The sequence below is a fragment of the Rhamphochromis longiceps genome, linkage group LG12 (genome assembly GCF_057381845.1).
Source record: "Rhamphochromis longiceps isolate RC_006_pf linkage group LG12, R_longiceps_female_GT1.1, whole genome shotgun sequence".
Classification (NCBI taxonomy): Eukaryota; Metazoa; Chordata; class Actinopteri; order Cichliformes; family Cichlidae; genus Rhamphochromis; species Rhamphochromis longiceps.
The window spans coordinates 42,169,091-42,183,789 of NC_140568.1; the positions used below are offsets into that span (position 1 = coordinate 42,169,091).

The 14,699-nt window shown below is 39.1% G+C and overlaps 1 protein-coding gene across 1 annotated transcript; it reads left to right on the forward strand.

The window, feature by feature from the left end:
* The first annotated feature begins 427 nt into the window (after positions 1-427).
* LOC146658040 (uncharacterized) lies at positions 428-10,905 on the forward strand. The gene is made up of 14 exons (XM_085427097.1): positions 428-484; positions 1,854-1,935; positions 2,284-2,479; positions 3,448-3,731; positions 3,811-3,972; positions 4,077-4,219; positions 4,389-4,563; positions 4,810-4,955; positions 5,143-5,239; positions 5,314-5,410; positions 6,093-6,513; positions 9,178-9,315; positions 10,109-10,232; positions 10,681-10,905. The coding sequence occupies exons 3-14, from the start codon at positions 2,316-2,318 to the stop codon at positions 10,815-10,817; spliced, it is 2,088 nt and encodes a 695-aa protein (XP_085283223.1). The 5' UTR covers positions 428-484; positions 1,854-1,935; positions 2,284-2,315; the 3' UTR covers positions 10,818-10,905.
* Positions 10,906-14,699: the final 3,794 nt, after the last annotated feature.

Sequence of the window (14,699 nt, forward strand, 5' to 3'; positions counted from 1 at the left end):
ACATAAATAAAAATATAAACTACCTGACAACAGTCTGAGGGTGGTACATTTTCATTCGGTATATATTTATTTAATTAATATTTACTTATTATGATAAAAAACTAAACGAATGTAGAGACAGCTGTACTCTACTCGCTGCTATAGGAAGAAAATTGAGCATTATAAAAGTTTTGAACTAAAACCTGGACGCCGAATTTTAGGTTTCAAACCATCCTAGCTATGTATAAATTATCTAAGACATGGTTTATCTTATTATCTCTATACGACCATATTTTGGAGAAACGATACATGAGAAATATTATATGACTTAATATTAAGGTCACTGAAAAAAACCCAATAGGATTCCTGGGTGGATAACGAGAATTTTTTTATTTATCTATTTTTTATTTCATACATATTGCGCAGGCGCGTAGTTTCCCGCCACTGTCCTACCAGATATGCTACACCATACCAGGACGAAGATAATTTTTCCCACTATTTACAGGTAATTAAGCGTTTGTTACTAACATTAATATTATCTATTAATAGAAAATCATGAGTGGAGCCTGAGTTATTTCTCACTGAGCTTTAGCATTAGCCTACCGTAAAAAAGGGAGTGTATGTTGCATGTTATCTAATTGTATTAGAACAACTTCTTTACTAGTTAGCGGTGGTAAAATAGCTCCTGCCAAAACAGTTGTGACTATTAGAAATATTGGCTCCAAATATTTTGTCTTTGTGTGTTTCTTTATATGGAAAAATGGCTTTGGATTTACCTGTGGAAGCTAGCATATATATAATTTCTTTCTGTAACACTGAATTAAATTGACATCTCAGATTTGATTGATGATTCTATCATATCGTTAGCTTCATAGCATAAGTGCCTAAGTCATTTTTTGGTCAAATTGAGATTTTTGCCTAACTTTACTCCCCTACCACTGCTGCATCATCCTGTCCGTCTGCCTATGTCATTGGCCAAAAATGACTTAGGCAATTATGCTATCAAGCTAACGATATGCAGAATGACCGCTGAAGTTAAAAACTGGTTTAGATAACCCATTTAGCTGCTCTGATGTATCTCAACATGGGTGTCAAGTTATGATATTGCTTATAGAAGGACTTGGATATTATGGTAAATGCCTGTATTTATATAGGCTCTTTACTAGTCCCTAAGGACCACAAAGCGCTTTACACATCCAGTCATCCACCCATTCACACACACATTCACACACTGGTGATGGCAGCTACATTGTAGCCACAGCCAACCTGGGGCGCACTGACAGAGGCGAGGCTGCCGGACACTGGCACCACCAGGCCCTCTGACCACCACCAGTAGGCAACAGGTGAAGTGTCTTGCCCAAGGACACAACAACCGAGACTGTCCAAGCCGGGGCTCGAACCGGCAACCTTCCAATTACAAGGCGAACTCCCAACTCTTGAGCCACTATCGCCTAGATAAATTCAATAAAGTACAGTCATATCACCCTAATTGTAGGTAAATAGGAGACAGGGTACTTTATTGTCTATTATATCTAGAAGTAGCTTTTGTATTAATCCTACTTTGAATCATGTCCTTCTAATTTTAATCAGCCCATGACATTATTTGACATAAATATGTGTAATTTCCTGTTATTTGTGACCACTTAATAATTAACGTACTTCAGTAAATATGTCCTAATGAGCAAAACTGTCAGTCGTTTATTAAGCAACACAGCTGGTTTTCCTTCAGACCCAACTAAGATTTCTTTGGGATTGCCATACACTTTTCTGTCCAGGAAAAACTTTGCTTACTAAAGAACATGCACTAAAATATCTAATATCGGAAAAATATTTTTGTTGAGATCTGGTAAAAGATTTTGAGATGATTGTTTTAGTCTCTCCACAGAGCCCATCAACAGCAGGAAGTTTTGATCATCAGTGGCCAAATGTGGTGGTGACAGCATGCACTCAGTCAGTGTAAGTTTCTACAGTATAAGAAGTGTCTACCACTAAAAAATAATGTTATTTAGTTCTTGGCCACTAACTTTGTGTTTTTTGAAGCATGAAAGGGTGCAGTTCGTTCACAAATGCTGTGGTAATACACAATGAATAAAGTTTTTTTTTAACGATTTCTTAGTAATGGATGGAAAATGGAAAATTTATTATATCTGTCTTGAAAACAAACACATGTTGACCTCATGCTGCCATCTAGTGGCAGTTATTACAACAGTTTTTTTAGCTGAGGATAGAGAATTTGCTCTTATATGAAGTTTGATATTGTAAGCTGTCCATCATTTATGGGGTGAAGTAATTTTACTGTTGCAGGTTCATCTCATCCTGATGCTGATGAGGAAGACATGAATTGTGGTGGAGCTGCATTGGACTATTCAAAGAAAGAAATAAAGGATAAAGGCTCTGGGCCTATAAACCATCAACAGCACCTGATGAAAGTTGAGCATCTTGAAAGCATCAGAGCAGATAATTCATATGAAATGAACAGACATAGGATTGCTGCACTTAGGTAAGTGCAGTGACTAACTGTCCCGACCATATAGGTTATGGAGAAAATAAAGTGAGGACAGATATTTCTTGAACAGATTTGCAACCTTTGATGTTAAAAGCATACCCTGTACATTGCTACAAGATGTCATGTCTGAAAGTCTTTTAGGTTTTAGCTCCTGTTTCTCAGAAAGCTGGGAGTTTGAGGTAATGTTACTTATTAAGTGGCATAAAGAGCTTTGGACTGCAAAGCATCAGTGCCACTGCGACAGGAAGCTTCAGCCACATTTGGCTTTAAACTTTCTCTCTCAGGGGTCATTTAACATGTGAATACAGCCATAGTAAGTGACTGTAACTTATGTGAATGTCAGACCGGGATGACAAGGAGGATAAAAATTGGCTTGAAAGTAAAGAGTGGTTTACATTAGTGTTAATGGGTGCCATTTTTGTAACTTTCAGGCTTGTACAGCTGTCTGAAGTAGGGAAATAAATTAGAATAGCTTTGTTGTGAATTCAGCTGGATTAAAATACAGTTGATGTGAGCATAGAGTTTAATTGCAGAGAGAAACAAACAGATGCAATGTTAGTTGCATGAGCTGCTTACACTAAACACATACTGGTTTTCTGTTGTTGTGAGGATCTTGTTTTCAGAACTAAATCCTCATCCACTCAGTTTTTGGTTCCTTTGGTAAGATTTGGCCTGGTTTGGTGGCAAAAGTTTGTCTCTGTTGGAAAAATCCTGACAATAAGTTTCGTGCCAGACTGAATCTCGTAACAATGTTAAAAGGCACTGATGAAAACAACATGATTCATGAAATCAGGAACACAGGTGACATGCATGTTGTTTAGTTTCCGAACTTTTGATTGTCAGATCTTTTTATTGTGCTGCAAACAGAATATACTGTGTGATGATTATGAGCAGATTACAGAAGCATAAACTTGGTGTCAAAGTCCTAACTTGTGGCTGTCACGTCTGTTTCATGCTTCCAGAGACAACCTGGAGATGACCCAGAACTTCAGTCAAGAGAACTACAGAACTGGAGATCTGTCTTCTTCAGACGATGACTCGTTAAGCTTGTTGAAGGATCTCAGTCCCAGGCAAAACAAAGAAGTAGCTCGGGTTGTGCTCATAGCTGATTCAGATCCAGAAGCAGGGAACAAAGAGACAAAACAGAAAAGAGAGATGAAAATAAATCATCTTAAACCAACTGAACCTGTGACATCCAACTGTATCCAGTCTACATCAGGCTACGGAGAAGCTTCATCACAAGCAGGTAATTACCGTCATTACGTTATGTCACATGTTTAAGCTAACTTATGTTTACAAATCTGCTTTTAATTATCTTATTCAAGCAAAAGTCTCACGACGTGTGAAAATTCCCTCCCAAAAAAACCTTCACAAGAGAAATGGAACGGGAGAGACTCTGCTACACGCTGCATGCAAGAAAGGAGATCTCATTCAAGTCAAAATGCTCATTCAAGCAGGAATCAGTGTCAACATGGAGGACTACGCAGGTGTGTCACAGCTCAATCACATCTGTACTCTGACAGCGTCATCCTCTGTCTGTCATCAAACACAAACTCCATTGTGATCACTAAATATTGACTTCAACTATCAGGATGGACGGCTCTTCACGAGGCGTCTGCTGTGGGTGATGAAGCGGTGGTGGAGCAACTGTTGAAGGCTGGAGCTGATGCTAATGTTAGAAGCTTTGATGGAGTGACACCTCTACATGATGCTGTTTTCAGTGGACACTATCAGGTGATGGACAAACTTTTAAGGTGCAGAAAATTGTTTTTTGTAACACTTTCCACATGTCGGTAGATGCAAAGTTTCACAAACTTTACAAACTTTGATTCATCTGTCATGCTGCATTAGATAGAATGCCCTTGAGAAATAGTTTGATGTGAAATTCATGTGTGCTGCGCAGGTAGTGAAGCTTCTCCTTCAGTCTGGAGCAAATGCCAGCGACAGGAACACTAGTGGCCTCAGTGCATTAGATATGGCAAAGGAAGAACACATCAAAGAGCTGCTCAGGACTTTCCAGGTTTCTTCTGTTAATCACACAAAGTCCTATAATGCATCTTCAAAGCACAGAGAACCAGGTGAGCAACACCAGAGTGTCTTATGTAGTATTTACGTCACTGCCGTGCAGCAATAGTAGATACAAGACCCACGTTCTTCTCTTGCAGGCTGGGTTGTTGTTATGGTGAAGGGAATACCACTGAGCTGCTTTTAGAGCTGGAGATGAAAACTAATAGATTAACTAATAGAATCTAAACCATAGGACACAGTGCTGAGTGGCTGGATGAGCAGTAGAGAAATGAAATCTGAATGTTGGATTGTTTCAGGTGCCACGTCCTCAGAGCCTCGCTGCCAGAGCAGTCCTAACTGCAGTGAAACATCCAACCTACAGTGGAGGGATTCAGGTGATAAAGGCGGAGCCAGGGGGCCCAGAGATTTTGAGCTGAGACAGAAAGATGCCACCACTCATAATGTGAGAGCGTGTTACACTTTCAGTAGACTGTCAGCTAAGCTGGATTTAATGGGCATGGACAAAAACAGTTCTTTCAACCATTCAATAGGCCTAATTAACAAATTACATGTATTATCACTTTATTGAAAGGTTCACAGGTGTGACTATTTTGATGCGATAATCTGTCTCTTATTTTTTTATTATATAGCCGAGTCATTCAGAGGCAATAACAGTGATTTTGGAGGAGGTCAGAAGGAAACAAACAGAAATGTCAACTTGGCCTCTGACAAGTCTGAATGATGCAGGTAAAAGCTGCGTTAAAAGACAACCAGAAAGATACTAAGCGTGTTTTATTGACCATATTTGTGCTTTTTTACAGACAGATATCATGCAGCTCTAACGGAGATCCAGAGTGTGCTGATTGAGGTGCTCGCCAAGCAGCAGTCAGAGAAGGAAAATCTTGCCCGAAAATATCGGTCAGTACAGGAACTGCTCTCATCTTTGGCCTAAACGAAACTTTGTGAGAAAGCACCTTGCTTTTTCAGACTTTCAGGACATATCTACATTAACTGAACAGTAATTGTGTACTGTTTTCAACAGAGAAACTATATTTCCTAAAGTGAGCAAAGAGTTTGGCAATGTCATTCATTTGTTTTCAGTAAGTAGTGCCTCCACCACAATAAGAGTTGGCTGGAATGGTGGTGAAAGTGAGATATTTAAAGTCTTTCCTCAATTTTGATGGAAGTTTGACCTGTTTTACCTCTGGTTGTTTAAACCACGCAACTAAAGTGAAACTAAGTTACATCAATATATTTTATTACGGGGAACTTAACAATGGCTGATGTTCTTGTGTTGACTTTTATTTAATTAAAATTTGAATCAGATTCTTTTTTTTTTCATGACTGATAAAATGGGTCATGATAGATGAAATTTAAGAACCACTGGATTAACAGCTAACTCTGTTGCCTTCTTGTGTTAAATAAAATGAATTACATGATATTTCATTGTCACTGGTCCAACAGCAGTAGAAACTAAATAAAGGTATTTCAAGTATTTAGAAATACGCTGTGCTTCGGTTTATTGCTGTGATGGTTTTTAATGAATCTATTCCAGTCTTTACTTCAAGTGTAACACTCTTCTTTGATTTTCTTGGTGTAGGAGTGTGCCTGACTGCCTTCGTCACTGTTTGCTAAAAAGTCAGATCTCATCCCTTGCTTCATGCCAGAGAACCTTGATAGAGATACTCCAGAACCAAATGTATTTGGTGGAAATGTACATTACCACGAGAGCCAAACTTTCACTGGATTCTTCAAAACCCAGAGAAACACGTGGATATAATCAATGTAGTCGTAAAGCACCTACACCTGCTAACCTGTTGAGGTCGACCAGATGCGACCAGTCAGCCAGTAGCTGTCCAGACACTCCACAACCAGGAATTGCTTTAGAGCATTTCAGTATAATGATCAGACGAAAAAATGCTTTGATTCAGAACAGAGCCGTGGACAACAGCAGACGTCTCTCTGTGCTCATCCAGAGGGGAATCATCTCACCTGGAAGTGCCCTACAGCTGCTGTTGAAGGTCAGCAGAAAGTCTTACTGTTTTTTATCATGTGACCATGTGAACCTTTTAATAACAATGAGTAATGACTGGCTGCTATTCTACAATTTACATATCAATATGTAGTTTTTTTTTACCAATTCATTGGTTACTCCCACCATGTGTGAAGATACAAACTGTTATACTGGTATCATAGTCTTTTTGCTATTATAAAACATAAACAAATAACATAAAGCAGCGGTCGGGCATAAACCGGTCCGTGGCGCAAAAAAGGTTGGAGACCGCTGACATAAAGGATCCATAGTCAGGATTGCAGATTTTGTTTGTCTATCTTGGAGAGGACATATCAAAGAGGGAAAATCTGAACAACTTCATTTTCTTAATTTCTGGAGATTTTTTGTGGCGTTACTACTTTAATATAGGGTTGAAATATCTGCATTTATGTAAAGAAAAAACATCAGACACCAGGTGACGGTGTTACTCGTATAGTTAAGATAAGAAAAAATATTGACAAGATTATTGAAATTAAAAAAATAGTTTTCAATTTTTTTATTAAAAGACTTGATTGATAACTAAGTTTGATACGAAATGTTTGATAACAGACAAATACACATTGTCGGGATTTGTGCAGATCAGGACTGTAAAAACCATTGTTGAACAGGCAGTGTTCAAGAAGCGTGGTTAACGTAGTTGTCAGTGAGGCTAAGTCTCCAAACTCAGGGTGCTGGTTTAGCTCAGTGCGTTAAGCAGGTGACCACATGCCATATGGCAGCTGGCCTGGATTCAAGTCTGACCTGTGGCCCTTTACCGCATGTCTTTTCTCTCTCAGTTAACTGATACTTGAGATTTGTCTGTGAAGGTTCTCAGTCATCCAGGTCATCGTAGTCAAAGGAGCTTGCAAAGAAAAGCGTCTGGACTTCTTTAAGTTGCTTGAAGATGTTTCACCTCTCATCCGAGAAGCTTCTTCAGTTCTAAGGTCAAATGGTGGAGAGTCCCAGATATAAACCTAGTGGGAGTGACCCCCCACAGAGGGACAAAAGGACCCCCTGATGATCCTCCACGGAGGCCGTGGAGACTGTCAGAAAACGACTACAAGAAGACAGCTCCTTGGAGGACAGGACCAACTTCACACCCGATTAGATCTGCACACTGTTAGACCTCTGCCTCACCACTACATATTTCAAGTACAACGAAGGCTTTTACAGACAAAAACATGGCTGTGCCATGGGCTCCCCCGTGTCACCTATTGTAGCCAACCTTTACATGGAGGAAGTGGAAAGGAAGGCTCTTGGCTCTTTCAAAGGAAGAGTACCCAGCCACTGGTACAGATATGTGGACGACACCTGGGTCAAAATCAAGACACAAGAAGTGGAATCCTTCACTGCGCACATTAATGCTGTGGATAAGAACATCAAGTTCACCAGGGAAGACACAAAGGACAACTGTCTGCCTTTCCTGGACTGCGCTGTGCACATTGAAGAGAACGGCAAACTCAACATCGAAGTTTACCGGAAGCCCACACACACGGACCAGTACCTCCTCTTTGACTCCCATCACCCTTTGGAACACAAACTTGGAGTAATCAGGACCCTACACCACCGGGCAGAACATGTTCCCTCTAAGCCTGAAGGGAAAAAGAAGGAAAACACACATGTAAAGGAAGCACTCAAAACGTGCGGCTATCCTAAATGGGCGTTCTTAAAGTCAGCAAAGAGGCACAGAAAAGAAGATCAGACACCAGCGAGGGAGGACAGACGCAACAACATTGTCATCCCCTATGTAGCTGGCGTATCAGAGAAACTCAGGAGAGTTTTCTCCAAGCATGACATCCCACTGTATTTCAGACCCAGCAACACGCTCAGACAGAAACTGGTTCACCCGAAAGACAAAACGCCAAAACACAGACTTAACAATGTGGTGTATGCTGTACAGTGCAGCGAGGAATGCTCAGACCTCTACATTGGAGAGACCAAACAGCCACTTCACAAGCGCATGGCACAACACAGAAGAGCCACCTCCACAGGACAAGACTCAGCAGTCCATCTGCATCTTAAGGATAAAGGACACTCTTTCGAGGATGCCAATGTTCACATTTTGGACAGAGAGGACAGATGGTTTGAAAGAGGAGTGAAAGAAGCCATCTATGTCCACTGTGAGCGACCATCTTTGAACAGAGGCGGGGGTTTACGACACCAACTCTCTGCCATCTATAATCCAGTTTTGAGATCCCTTCCCAGACGCCTTAACGCCCACTCACATCCTGGGCCATCTGACCTCAGGAATTCGCATGATAAGGTGGGGCCAGGTTTCACAATGAACACACCCGAAACTCTGGCTGATTGGGACCCACGCCCAGTTTCCCACCTTGGCTCAGGCGATTAGAGGATCATCAGGGGGTCCTTTTGTCCCTCTGTGGGGGGTCACTCCCACTAGGTTTATATCTGGGACTCTCCACCATTTGACCTTAGAACTGAAGAAGCTTCTCGGATGAGAGGTGAAACGTCTTCAAGCAACTTAAAGAAGTCCAGACGCTTTTCTTTGCAAGCTCCTTTGGATACTTGAGATTGAAAAAAACATGGTCAGCCAGGGTGGCAATCCTTGTGTTCTTGATATAGGAAGGAATGTATTCCCTGAAATCTACAACTGCATCGACAGTGAATTTTAAAACAATCTTACTTTTTTCAGGGTCACTGTCACTTTGCTAATGTGCTGGCCGATGGCTCCATTCTGAGTAAAGGAAAGGTGCACTTGGCTCCTGAATGCTGGCTCAAGTCGATTCTTGGGAAAAACATCCCAGTCAGCTCAGCATATGCCTGGGACAAGGTTCGATACCCACTCACGTTATCATAAAAATAATGAATCTCTTGTAGTAGCTCACACAAGCAGCCTGAGGTGATTTTCAGATAGAGCAGCCCGCATGAGGGAAAAATGAATGAGTTCATTCATTACTATCAGACCACTCCTGCGGGTCCTTATGAAGAAGAAAAAGAAACAGAAAATAATTCATAAGTTAAGTGAAAGAAAACTGCTTCCTTTTTCATTGTGCATCTTTATACTGTAATTTGTGGCTTGTGTTGTTTGAATTACCCGAATATGTTGCTGAAATGTGAGTTGTATGTTCTTAAAGTATTTATAGAGCACAAGTTGTCTTTTCTACAATATTTTATACATCTGCTTAACAAATATTTTCATCTACAAATAAATAATGACCATAAAAAATGTGACTTAGATTCAGGTAGCAGAGGAGTATGAGCAGTAGAGCAACTGTGCTCTTGTTAATTTGTGCAGCACATGGAGTAAAGTAACTAAAATATTATTTGAATTGCATCTTTCAAGATAAGCGGAAGCGAATGGATGGATTAAATAAGTTCAACTTGTTGAAAGAAAAATTAAAATTTTCTTCACATATATGGTTAAAAAATACTGTTATTATCACACATGAAATTTCGCTGGATGTAAACTTATTTTTCCTTTGTAGGCTATAAATTATATAGTGTTTGTTGTAGAGCGGTGTTCAAAACTCAGGTTCCACATATCCTACAATTGCTCATTTCTAGACATGGATTTTACTGGTTAGATATTTGTGAACTCTGAACATTTTCTATAATTTCCCCAGGTGACATTCAGAGGCAGATCTTTGTCTTTTTACTTACTGAACATGGAGGGTGATGAAAACACACCACAAAGGTGTCTTGAGGAAAACCGCACAGGCAGTTCTTCTAAAGAGCTGATAACTACTGGTATGTTCATGTCTGCTGACAAGTGTAGCCCCTACATCAGATCCAACACTTCCTGCCTCATGTTTACAGTCAGGTCCCTGCAGCAGGTGGAGAACTAGTTCATGTGGCAATGCTGCAATCCAAAAAAACACTGCCATCGGCAGCTGCGGTCCAAGACAAAGGAGTTCACTTGCAGAATGACAGACTTATTGGAGAGACTGCTGACTATTTCTTCTTTATTTGTTTGCCAAAAGGTATTCAGTAAATAAAGGATTTACAGAGGAGCACTTTGTAAACTGTTCACCACTTTGGAAAATCCTTGAAAACACTACTATGACATTTCTTTTAAGGCTACTCAAACAAACAAAGAGGGCACAAAGGCAGCTGATAAAGCCTAGGTATCAGTCTGTCACAGCATTATTAAGTTATATTGTATTGTCTTTTATTGTATTGTCTTTTAATTACGCAGGAACAGACAACTTGAACCATCACATGAAGATCAAGATCATCCATTTGGTGAACGATGAAGAGCTGCTGCCAAATGCTGTAATGGACATGTACTGGGACAAGCTCATAAAGGAAGACTACTCAGAGTCTCAAGACTGAGCAAGTTAATTATTGTAACTTGCTCTACTCATATTTTGACTGTTCTGCTTAGTTATTTTAGGATCATTTGCATTTGCTGTACTTTTTCCTATACACACACACACACACACACACACACACACACACACACACACATATATATATATATATATATATATATATATATATATATATATATATATATATATATTTTTTTTTTTTTTTTTTTTTTTTTTTTTTTTTTTTGAGCTTTGCTAAAATAAAACTTGCTGTAACTTCTCCCTCAAACACAGTCCAAAGTGGTTTATTATTTAACGTGAAGAACAAAGACATTTATCTTCTGCCACTATCAGTAAAACAGGGAACACAAACCACATTTTTCTTTTTAGATGATTTTTTGGCATCTTATCAGAAAGCTAGAGTGCAGGGATTGCAGTAAATATAGAGGATAAAGATAAAGACAACAAAGTCTTGATACCACACCACATCTTATTGACTTGCTGCTTTGGTTCAAACGAAGGTGACATCAGGCGCACTGGAGAGGCAACAACAACAACTGGGTTTTATAGATGGTGGCTACACAGCATTATTCTCTCTTTATCTGTGCTGACTGATTCTTCTCAGCTTTTGTTTTTAGCCCTCAGATGTAAAAAGCTGATGATCTATGGTTGTCTCCTTGCCAAGCGGGCAGTGTGACCTTGACCTCAAGGTCAGACTAAGTTTTCTGGAAATCTTGCAAATGCAAGAATTTGAGAATAAGGTGATGTAGAATTTTGAAATTGCCATACATGCCTACTAGGAGGCTGAGGAGTAGCACTGGGGGTCCCTGTTGCCACTGATAGCATGAGATGGTACCTGTAGCCCATTCAGGTTGCACAGGCAGTCCAGCTTCTACAGGATCCAGACGGTTTGCTGCATCTTTCAGCATAATCTCAAGAGTGTGGAGAAGTTGCCAGGACATGGGCCATTTCATGATGAAGTACTCACTAACCACTGACACTTAAAGAGTTTCCTCTTTAATGTCTTTGTTTTTTCTGTCCAGTTTGGGGTTTCACTAACTCAGAGAACATTAAATGAGCTCAGATTTACCTTTAATCTAATACAATATTCAGGTTGTTACACTTGTACATTTGTGACTCCACAACAGGACAGAATTTGAGATTTTTTTTCTGGCAAATTAACAACTTTGTAATTTCAGGGAATATCTATTTTTTGGGTTTGTTTTTTTTTTTAACGTAGAGATTTTTCTCATTTATTGACCACTTTAATCTCATAGAATATCCAGATGTTCTTTGTCATAAAATCAGAAACTCAGATTGCTTTTCTCTGAACATTAGGAACCATCAGTAGTCATAATACTTTTCAGTTATTATCACCATTAAAGCGTCACTGAAGCCCCTTGAAACTCTAACTTCAGTTCCCAGAGGTCTGATCAACATTAATGGGAAAGGAAAAGCATCTGGAGTCATCTCAAAGTTTAAAAACAAAGTCTAGCTAATTGTCATTGTGTTCCTCTGAAAATTACCATCATTTCCAGCTGTGTTTTATTTTTTATTTATTTTTTTAAATGAGCATCAGTATTGGAGCATCATTGAAGCCCCTGAAAAATGCTCTCAGCTCACAGAAAGCAAGCTAATTTTCATTTTCATTCATGACAGCAACAACACTGGGGTAAAAAGTGTTTGAAGTCAGGTCTGTATGATTTAAAAAGATTGGACGGACTATTTGTGATATTATAATCTCAGGGAATGTACTTTTTCTTACATTTTAAGAAATATTTTTCTTACATTTATCACTTAAATTTCAAGAATATCACAAGCTTTTTTCTGTAAATGTACAGCTATATTGTTGGATGGTATGATTTTTTTTATCCTCTGACTATAACATGCTTCCTTTTAACCACTGAGGAGTCTTGGTTAAAAACACTGGCACCAGTCATTCTTATGTAGGACCCAAACACAGCACCTAAAGATGGTTCAACCACCAGCAGGTGGCACCATACACTGCACAGACAACCAGACAACAATAAGTGTGTCAGAGAGGAAAGATTCCCCCCTGCAGAAACAGGATGTGTCCAGACATGGGGGTTTATACAGTCATGTGATCCCACTCTGCTCCTCCTTATCTCTTATGTAATCCCCATCTCAGCCGTGGGTTGCCCCCACCCACCCCTCACAACTGCTGACCTGAATATGGTAATTGTGACCACTTATCTGTAGAGGTATATGTTTTCTTCCTCTAGAAACTGATGTGCGGAGGACATAGATGTCTTGAGGAGTACAGTAATGAAAGTCTGTAGGTCTGTGTGATGGATTGTTAAGCCTGCACACGGCAGCTGTCACACCACTTCCTTGTTGGCAGTGTGTGGTGAAAAATTTGTGTTATTTTCCATTGCTGATGGTCATTAAAATGTAAGGGAGTGTTGTTAAGAGATCAATTTACTGAGGAAGTAGCATGCCTTTAAAATGGCCAAAAATGCTTTGTAGGCAGAAGAAAGACACAGATGAAGATAAATCAGGCTTTTTAATAATGAGAAAGTTAATAAAGCTGGATCAGGATAACACACTAATTCAGTTCAGCTTGAGGTTTGTTTATTTCTCCATCCACTACATTCTTTCCAGGCTGTTTAGTGCTCCCCTTCCTCAACCAAACTGCTTAGTGTGTCACTCAGGCCGCCCAGTAACAGATGAGTATTGGCTGGGTGCTTCTTATGGAAGCCTGTTGCTACCAAGAAAAGCAAATAAGCAGATATGAAGGCAGGCAGGCAGAAAACAAAAATTATAAATAATAATCATTGTAACAGTTTCTTACCTTTAACAAAGTTATTTTAAAAATTATCAAAATTCATATTTAGTAAATTAAATTTTTGAGGTGATTGTCAAAAACAGCTTAGCTGGATGCTAAACTGTGACAACCAGTATCACATCACCAAAATGTTTTTATTGATTAATTCATTCATTCATTCATTAGGTGAAAAATTAACTAATTCGGCTTCATTCTTGATACATATAGGTAGGGCAGGGACAAGGGCAGTTAAAAACATTGGCACCGGTGGTTAGAATAAACACCATGGTGGTAACAGGGTCACTCTACGCTACTCTATACTTCTGTTTTAAGTATGATTAATTTGGAAATGAACAAAAAAAATAAAGGAAAATATGAGATAGAAGCCATTGTTATTCAGATTTTTTATGATGATGATAATGTGAGTTTGTGACAGCCCTATTAATTTCATAATTTTTAATTGTTTAAATTTGTTAGTGTTGTAAATATAAAATATAGTTCTAGATTGTTTCCCCCTTTTATATAAGCTACAATTTTACACATCAGTGAACTCCTTTTTAAAACACATTGTTTATTATGACTTTTATGTAATTCCATTTCATTTGAGAGGTTTTTACCTGCTGGTAAATTGTCTTGTTTCTAGGAACAAAAGCACAAAGGATAATCAACGGGCTTACCATAATTAAATTTTTCATTTTTATTATTTTTGGGGGTGATGGTTTAAATATATAATTTGTTTTCTTTTTAATTTTTTAAAATTTTACTTAACTAATCTTTTCTCCTTTTATAAAATGTTGTTTTAGTTAACTAATGCCATTGCTTCATGTACCTGAATTCTCTACACTGAGAAATGAATGACTGAAGTTACGTGTGCCATGATGCTCAGGCTGAGTGGGTGGGAAGGCTGAGATGGTTTGGACATATGCAGAGGAGGGATAGTGGATAAACTGGACAAAGAATGTTGAATACATGGGTGGAAAGGAGGAAGACCACAGAGGAGGTCAGTGGATGTAGTGAAGAAGGACACGCAGAGGGTTGGTGTGATAGACGACAATGCTAGGGATAGGGTGAGATGGAAACTGAGGTGGTGACCCTTAAAGGGAGCATCTGAAATAAGAT

Excerpts from the sequence above, each read along its gene's own strand:
- LOC146658040 (XM_085427097.1), top strand. The coding sequence starts at position 2,316 with ATGAATTGTGGTGGAGCTGCATTGGACTATTCAAAGAAAGAAATAAAG. Across the intron at positions 3,973-4,076 it reads CAACATGGAGGACTACGCAG|GATGGACGGCTCTTCACGAG; the intron begins GTGTGTCACAGC and ends TTCAACTATCAG. Across the intron at positions 4,564-4,809 it reads TTCAAAGCACAGAGAACCAG|GTGCCACGTCCTCAGAGCCT; the intron begins GTGAGCAACACC and ends GGATTGTTTCAG.